Source organism: Oryza glaberrima, chromosome 4 (assembly GCF_000147395.1).
Source record: "Oryza glaberrima chromosome 4, OglaRS2, whole genome shotgun sequence".
NCBI lineage: Eukaryota > Viridiplantae > Streptophyta > Magnoliopsida > Poales > Poaceae > Oryza > Oryza glaberrima.
Window position 1 is genome coordinate 23,773,541 of NC_068329.1, and position 9,067 is coordinate 23,782,607.

The following is a 9,067-nucleotide window of genomic DNA, read 5'->3' on the forward strand; positions in this document are numbered from 1 at the left end:
AAAAAGCAATATTTTTTTCTATACGATTCCCTGTTAGTACTTTGGAACATATGTAAATCCCAGTAAAAAGAATCTGGATTCACTGTACACCAACCCTGCTGATTTGAACTCCGCTGGATTTACTGTAGCTCGAGTGATGTCGGCATCCTCCATAAAGTACAAACTACTTAAAAGCTAAGCATAATTTAGCAAGAAAAAAAACACTTTTTGACGAGCTTAATTTCCATGTTGACTCGGCAGGTTTCCTCATGAAGTTTAAGGTGCTTCATATTCCTACACAATTGCATACCGGGAAAAAGATGGACAAAATAAAAAACCGAGGAGAGATAAGTATAGAAGAGCTTCAGTGTGAACCGATGATGTCGTCTTGTTAGGCAGCATGGTGGTCATTATCGGCCACTTACCGCCAATTTACGGTCACTTTCCGCCTCCTAATGATTCTCGGCTTCGGGTTCAATCGGAGCTCGCAACCAGGGACCTCTTTTCCCTGTTCCTTGATTGATTTGTATCTGGCGCCCTGCGCGTGCGCGTTCTTAATTCTCAGCCTATCCACCCGCGCGAGTGGTGACTTGGCCTCGCTTAGTCTGCACTTTGCTGTCTAATCCGGTTGAATTGCACGATTGATTTGTTTAGATACTATTTACTAGCCTTTTACAGCTTGGTTACGCTTAATTGGAAATATTTCCCGTTTGTATCCTTTTGATTTGATTTGAGCTCATGGTGTCGCTACGCGGGCTTCGCTTGACCACATATTTTTTCAACATGATTGCTAAAATTATAGCGTCGTATTTTTCTCTTAATTTCAGTCATTTTTTCTTTACGATTGCTCCCTCTCCTATATATAAGTATGTTTTTGGTAAAAAGATATCAGGAGGTATCATATTTTCTAATTAAAATTTAGTACCTCGATGTAAAAAAATTTAGTGTAAAATTTAGGTATCTCGAAATATTTTCTCAAGGAGTATAAAATTTCTCACATATTATTATCCTATCTACTACTTTAAGTAAATAATAACTTATTTTTAATCCTAATTTTCTTATATGTTGTGTATTAGAAATTTTACAATACTTACCGTGTAAGTTTTCAAATTAACGTTATAATTATAATGTAAGTGTAGGTACTTTATAGTGTAAAAATGATATGACTAGTTTTTATGTGGTTTGGAAGGTATATGTAATTTAGCATAAGAACATAATCTCTTAGTTTTTTAATTGTTAACATCGTTGACTTTTGGACATGCTTTTGGTAATTCGCTATATAAAAAAGTAATCATTTGTTATGTTTTGTGATATGTTTTATCAAGATTTATATTTGTATAATTTTTTAAAATAAGATGAATGGTCAAATGTATATAAAAAATTAACGATGTTAAAACACTAAAACTAGAGGGAGTATAACTAACTAATCATGCAAAAATAATTTAACATGAAAAAATATTTTTGTCTTTCAAGGGAATACTGCCTTATTTTCTCAAAATACATGTAGATATTCACAACAAGTTATACTATCACTGAAGAATTCAGTCTTTGACCCAAAAATTTAAAAAGAAAAAGAAAAATCAAGGTGTAAGTATAGATTTATAATGGATTACGCTTTTAGTACATTGTACGGCTATATTATGAACTGATCAATATCGAGTCTAATCAAAATTTTAATATCTAGCTCTACATAAAATTTAAATACGCAGTTTCACATTGGTTATAAAACAAATGCCTACTTCCAAGAAACGCATGATATAAAGGTCCATTATCATGCTTAGATCCTATTAAATCACCATTAATTTCTGAGTTCTATATATATGGTTCGATAATTTTTGCCTCTCCCCATGGTTCAAAAACTGCCTACGGCATACTTCCTACGTCCCAATTTTTTTAAAAAAAAATGTGACACAACCTTGTACAATAATATAGACAAACCCGATTAGATCTATTGTGTTTATGTATGAAATCCACATTTAAAATGTGTTTTTTTTGGAGAAGAAAGTATACTTGTACTGGAAGAACGAAAATACCACGTATGTCCAGGAAGTATGTACGCGTTCCAATTGGTGATGTGCCAAAATTAATACCTGAAATATGATCTGATGCTACTGTTAATTTTCGTCTGTTTATGTTGGCGTTCAATGCATCGAGGAGCAAACGCCGAACAGACTTGTGATTTACAGTAGCGGTCCCCTTCCCTTGTCTGCGATGGGCCCTCTCTGGAACAAACAAGTTTATGAGGGCTAAAGTGTAAACTGCCTCAACGGGACGTGGGTCAGCCTGACACGTGCCGACATGCACATCACATCTTGTCTCGGTGTCCTTTGGCCTAGAGAAAATTACGGAGTAGTACTACTTGGATATATAAATTTTCTTAAGTTTCTAAAAGGTGTACTCTTCCATCCCGAAATAAACTTATTTATTTAACACTACTAGCAGTAAGTTGAGCGGTTAAAAAAAAATCATGATTGTCCATTTCTACATCAAATTTCTATATTTCCAGTTCAGTGATGAGGACCAAAATGCGTACTTACTCAATCCAAAATAAATTGATTCTTACCATCTACAGTACCCTCTACTCATAAGAAGAATGCTGCTACCCCTATCTCTTTTTTACAAAGACTGTCAATTTATCTTTTTTCTTAGTCGGAAGATATACACACATATAGCATATGCTTATCAATACATGTGCATATCACATTCACACACCTGATATTGAGCTCCCTAGCACACGCTAAGGCTGCACACATTTAACTTTGGTAAGATATCCTTCGTAACATATTTGGTACCATTAATTTCACATGGCTCATTCATAGAATTTTGTTCTATTCAGTCAAGAAAAATACTAGTTGAATGATTAATTCTACTAGAAAAAATATTGATGGATTTAGATTTGCTCCTATTTCTGTTTTGAAGTATATTTTTTCTTACAGGATATAGTTTTCCCTGATGCCTGCAGCATGCTCACAGCAACAGTGATGTGCTTATATCCCTTCGATCTAGGCTCTAGTTATATCATCAGAACAACTACAGTATGACTACAGAATAATTCTACAATTCTTGGACTGACTATTAAAGACTGTATCATGTGAAGCGACGACTGATGGTAGAGCTGGCAAAAGAAACTATTGAATTGTCAACTGATCCCGCTGGGGAAAAAAAACAAGTGCAAAAAAGCAACAAAGGTTATGGTATTGATTATATAGTAAGCATTCCATTTTTTATATTAACCCTGCAAGTAGTAGTACTATAATACTATATCCCCCTGGTAAATTTCTGCAGTCATTTTGGGATGCATGCATGTGATGCTTAATTAAATAGCTTCTCAGTAGGAAGGCAAAACCAAGCTAGAGTACACAAAAATCTCTACATTAATTGCAGAGACAATGAGCAAAAATGCAAAGTATACGAAGAGTAACCACACAATGTGCACAGTAACAACGTTTTATACCACTGCAAAAAAACGGGTTAAAAGGAGACAAAATTCCCCACGGCAAAGAAAGAAAAGAAACAAAAACAAGACACCTTCTGACCTCTGCTCCAAATTGCTGGAAATGTATGTAATTGTTGTATACCCGTATACAAACTTGTATACCGCCGTCGCCGGAGGGGAAGGAGAAAAAGAGAGAGAGAAAAAAAAACAGAGACATCAGGGACTGTTACATCGATGTACAATTCTTCCTTTACCACGACGAGGTGACCTATAGAGATAAAGTTACCCGGACTCATTTTCTCTACCACCCCCTCTGCTTCCTCGGGTTAAGGTGAGATCAGGGAGGGCTCTTATTACACAGAGAAATCAATAAATAATGGAATGGCACGGGAGAATTACAAGGTGAAGGAGAGTGGTTGCTGATTGCTGATGCATGCATGGTGTTTGTGTTGGTGGTGGTGTAGTGAGAGGATGCGATGGTGATGGCGATGCTTTGATTTTCTTTTTTTCTTTGAACAAGTACGTACTTGGTGATGCATCGTTCGCGCACCTATTGAACCATGGCGAGGAAGGTGCTCGTCGGAGTCGAGGTTGGCACCGCGGACGCCGGGGTTGTCGCCGGCGGAGGTGCGGTGTTGGCGCCGCCCGGGTTCGGCCTCTGGAACTGTATCCTGTACTGCATTTTGCCGTCGTCCTCGCCTTCCTCGCCGTCGTCGGTGTAGTCATCGCCCATGTCGTCACTGTCGGTCTCGTCCGTTGTGAACTCCCGGGGCGGCTGCTCGCTCAGCTCCCTCACAATGTCTTCTGGCTTCACGGCAAGCGGATTTCCGGTTAGCTTCCGCACGAACATTCGCATATTGAGCTTGAAACGCTAGCAGAAATTGGTTGGATGGAGAGTACTATGCGAGAATTGAGATTACCTTCTTCATGCCGCTATTGACGTCGAACGTGGCCGTGGTCGGTGCCGTGTCGCCATTGCTGGTGGGCACCTGCGCGCCGCCGCCTCCGCCGTTCTTCCTCTTGTCGTTGTCGTTTATGTTCTTCCCCTCTATCTCGTGCCGGTTCGGGTTCTGGTGCTCGATTGCCGTGGCGGCGACATTGGCCGCGGAAGCGCCGCCGCCGCCACCGCCGGTGAGGTGCTTCCTGCGGTAGATGACGTCGAGCTGGTGGAAGTACGGGCATGTCTTGGAGTCCTCGGGCCGCTTCTTGTTGCTCTCCTTCACCTTCTTGAAGTACTTGTTGATGTTCTCCCACTTCTCCTTGCACCGCTTCGAGCTCCGGTTGTACCCCAGCCGCCGCATCCCCGACGAGATCTCCTCCCAGAGCGGGCCCTTCGGCCCGGTCTCCTGGTAGCGCATATCGAGCTCCATGCGCAGCTGTATGAGTGCCTGCACCTCCGTCTTGGGCCACCGCGACGACGACGCCGACCCGCCCTCCCCTCCTCCTAGCCCGCTCTCGACGTGCTGCTCCGCCGCGGGCACCAGCTCGAGTGATGAGCCGGACGTCGGTGGCGCGCTGCGCGGCGTCACTGCCTCGTGGTGAATCGTCTCCTTGTGCTGCGGCTGCGGCGGTTGCTGCTGGAGGGGCGCGGCCGGGATTGGCGCCGCCTGCGGCGGCGGCGGCGTTGGCTGTGGCTGGTGCTGCCTGGCAGGTTGCTTGACCGGCGGAGGGGTCTGGAGCTGCACCGGTGTGGGCATCTGGATGACGGTGGCGGCGGGTGGGACCTGTACGGACTGACCGCCGATGCGTTGGAGGAAGGAGATGATGGCGGCGTCGCGGGAGGCCGCCGCGGCGCGCTCCTGGGCGAGCTGCTCCTGCTCGCGGTTGAGGCGGGCCACCTCCTGCCTGCGCCACGCCTCCTCCCGCGCCGTGCGCTCCGCCTCTCGCTTCTCCATAGTCTCCAGAAACCGCCGCTGCATCTCCTCCTGCCTGTCGACGACTTGCTTGATGAGCCCCTCGAAGAAAGTCGCCAGCCTTTTGCCGCCGGCGCCTCGCTTGCGCTTGCCGAGGCGGTCCTGGCTGCCGCCGGTCTCCGCCGTCATCTCGTCGTCTTCAGACTCATCGTCCGACTCGGACCCCGACATGGACGAGAAGCTTAAGCCTTGCAGGTTGATGGGCGGCTGCGGCGGCAGCTCCAGGGGCACCGCGGGAGCCGCAGAAGATATCGGGGCCGGCTGGATCGGCCCCGGCGGCGGTGGCATTGCGCTCATCGGCGGTGGCGCGGGAACCGGCGGCGCGAAGGCGTGCATCGCGGGTGCGCTGCTTGTAACCGGCGGCAACTGCTGCTGCTGCTGCTGCTGCGGCTGGGGCGTCTGCGGCGCAGCGGCATGCAACGCCTCCAGCTCAGTGAAGAAGCGGTAGCTCTTGCCGTCCTGCCTCCCGGCGCGCCCTTCCTTGGTGCGCTTGTAGTACTTGTGGACGTTCTCAAACTTCTCCTTGCACTTCTTGGCGCTTCTCTTGTAGCCCAACTCCGCGAGCTTCCTGAAAGACACGAGAGCGACAAAAGACCCAAGCTTTGCTGTCAGCCGCCGGCCGCTTCACACTTGCGTGCAACCAAAGATTGAAATAACATCGGGGATTAAATGATGGCAGCGCTTACTACGGGCAGGAGAAGCATCTAACGCAGAGGCATAGTAAGCATCAAGTGCTTGGCCGACTGCGTATGAGTGGTTTTTCTCCCGGGGAGAAAGGGACAAGGAGATGGGAATTAGGACAATGGCGAAGAGGAGGCAAGGAGGAGGGTGCTGTATATGCAGAAGGGAGATTAGTTAATCACAGGCCGTCTCGTCTTTTTAGGGATCAGGAGGAGATCGATGTGATGAAGTTGATGGCAGTGAAAAAAAAATGAGAGTGAAGATGGGGAGTGAAATGCTTAAATTAAGATGATGCCGCATTGGGATGGGAGCAAAAGGCTGCCTTCCTTCTTTTCCCAAAAACTGGAAACCATGAAAGCAAAAAAACGACAGTGTGGCAGACTGAAGCGGCAGCAGCTGCTGCCTGCCTGCGCTAGCACTCACACCGTGGTACGATCCCCAGGCGCGCAGATTCTTATCATCATCCTACCTACACCTACTCCCTGCCTCCCCCGTCTCGCAGAAACCGAGAAGTATTTGATTAGAGTTGGGAGAGAAATTGGAAATTTTGGAGAATTTGGGGGCAGTAACTGGATAATTATCCATCATTTCATGTGGGACGAGTGCTAAATTCCACGAAACCGTTAGCCGCTTTCTGCAGGGAAAAATTATGCCCGAGGAACGGAAGGAAGGATTCTTGTGCTGCTCAACTGCGAATGTGTTTGGGATTCGTTCTCCCTCCCCCTCTCTCTCTCTCATCCATGCTCGCACATGCATGCACACTGTGTGTGTCTCTCTCTTACCTGGAGACCTCCTCCCAGAGGGGACCCTTGAGGGTGGCGTCGCGGAAGGTGGCGTCCATCTCCGACCGGATCCTGATGAGGGCTAGAGTCTCCTCCCGCGGCCACCGGTTGCCGGCCGCTCCCGACCCACCGCCGCCGCCGCTGCCGCCGGCGTCGCCCAGCATGTCGTCGTCGGGGAAGCCGCCCGCGCCGGCGCTGGTCGCGGCGGCCAGCTCGTCGTAGCTCGTCCTCGGTTGCTGCTGCTGCTGCGGCGGCGGTGGCTGAGACAACGCCGCCGGCGGTGGCCGGCTGCTCATAGGCAGGGGGGCCGGCGCCGAAGCATGATGCGTCGGCGAGAACGGCCCCATGTCCGGCGGCACGGCCCCGTACTGGGACCCGCCACCCTGGTGCTGCTGCATGGGCGCCGCCCCACGGCACCGCCGCCTCTACTTCTCCGCCCTGAACGCCCACCAGCTGGAGGAGGAGAGACCACCAGAGCTCGGGAGGCGAGAACTAGTATGGCCGGCCGGCTTGGCTCCCTCCCCCACCTTGAATTGCGTACTTGTAGAGCTGTACAAGCAACCAGTAGAGCAATTGGGGAAGCAGCGGTACTGAATTGTAGGCAATTCTAGCTAGCTAGCAAGCAAGCAAGCAGCCGGCCTCCTCTTCCCCTCTCCCTCCCACACACCGAGTGGAGTGTGGCGGTGTGGGCGGCGAGAGAGAGAGGGAGGGAGGGTGGCGACTGTGGCGATGGGAGTAGTAGAATTGGAGGGAGAGGATGAAATTGGAAAAGAAGGGCTGGTACAAGTAGGGAAGGGGACTCCGGGTGGCCAAGGGCGGGCAGGGTGGGACGCCGGATGAGGGGAGGGGAGGGGAGATGGGAGGAGATGGTGAAAAAGATGGGAGCGTGGACAACTGGAAAGGGTCCAAAGGAGAAAGAAAGAAGGAAAGATGGTGGGGGATGGAGAGGGAGGAGGCCAGTCCAAGGAAGAGAGAGAAAGTAATCAGGGAGCGCCTACAAAAGGAAGGGCTGGTGGATGTGTATGTGTATGCGCGTATACACCCTCACTACCCTGCTACGGCGACGACTCTTCCCGATCTCCCAACGACAGCCGATCGAATTACTGACCGCAACTCATGTACCGCGTGTATGCGGCTGCAGGGAGGAAGGGTACTCACTGTTTGTTACAGGGACCGTGCCGTGTTTTTATAGCCTCCCCTGTGGGGGTCCATGGCGATAGGCATGCTGAGATTTATGAGAGCGGGGGGCATGGGGACAAAACAGCGCGGGTACGGTGTGGGCTGCGCATGCATGCAGATGCAGCCGCAGCGGTGAAACGGAATGAGATGAGGAGAGTCTCTCGCTCGGTTCACCGGACACGTATCCGGCGGCCAGACGACGTGGCGCCCGCGCCCGGGGACAACTGGGCCGCGCTGACATCGCGCGCGCCGCGCGTCGGAAGTCGGAACACGGCGCGCGGCCACGCTACCCTACCCTCCTCACGCGCGCGGCATGCACGGGGTGCGCGGCCGTCGCGCGCGCGTGCAGCCCGTGCGCGCGGGCGATGGAGATAGAATGACCGGAGCCGCGTGTGCATGGACATATATATCCCAACGTTGAAGAGCCACGACGACGTCCGTTGCGCGCGAGAGGCCTCCGTTCCGGGGAGAACCAGACGGCGGCGCCGCCTATATATTTACTCGCCGCGCGCGCGCGCCCGCGTCGTGCCACGGTGGGTGTCCTCGGCCTACCCGGCCCGACTGTGTTGGCTAGTAACTGCACGAATTTAATCATCTCTCCAGGACCTCATTTTTTTTTTTTACTCTATCAGGCTATATCAGACCGACACATCTAGGAATATGCACAAGAAGCATTGGTTCGTCAGGTTTGGCATGGTGGCAGTTGCAATACCTTGCATGCACGAACCTTTTACCTTTGCATGGATGATCATTATTAACCATGCATCTCGATCCTCATACGCTGTAATATCGGTGCCTGGACGCACGGAGCGTATAAATATCTCCCAACACGATAAACCAATGGATCACAAGAAATTGAAAACGCACAGAAACGTACGGGAGTGGGAGAGGCTAACGGCTTGAAACGGGAGACCTCTCCCTAATGCACGGGTCCCTTGCGAAAGTGGACTGTTCTGATTGAGGTGAACACCGCGGTACAACGTGGTTGGTGGTGGGCCGGTACCTGTAGGCCCACGGTGTTCATCCGAGTAAATCGCCCATGCATCGGAGTATATACAGACACATGCCGACCGCGCGAGACTTTTATCTGAAAAAAA

At 49.8% G+C, this 9,067-nt stretch overlaps 1 protein-coding gene across 3 annotated transcripts; it reads right to left on the reverse strand.

Annotated features, from left to right (window-relative positions):
• Positions 1-3,516: 3,516 nt before the first annotated feature.
• Positions 3,517-7,926, reverse strand: LOC127770991 (trihelix transcription factor GTL1-like). 3 transcript variants are annotated; one of them, XM_052296765.1, is made up of 3 exons: positions 6,792-7,923; positions 4,336-5,896; positions 3,517-4,250 (listed from the first exon to the last, which is right to left on the reverse strand). In XM_052296765.1, the coding sequence occupies exons 1-3, from the start codon at positions 7,187-7,189 to the stop codon at positions 3,966-3,968; spliced, it is 2,244 nt and encodes a 747-aa protein (XP_052152725.1). In that variant the 5' UTR covers positions 7,190-7,923; the 3' UTR covers positions 3,517-3,965. The 3 variants fall into 3 exon arrangements, with proteins under 3 accessions (XP_052152725.1, XP_052152726.1, XP_052152727.1); XM_052296766.1 differs by having other exon boundaries at positions 3,517-4,223; positions 6,792-7,918; XM_052296767.1 differs by having other exon boundaries at positions 4,057-4,219; positions 6,792-7,926.
• Positions 7,927-9,067: the final 1,141 nt, after the last annotated feature.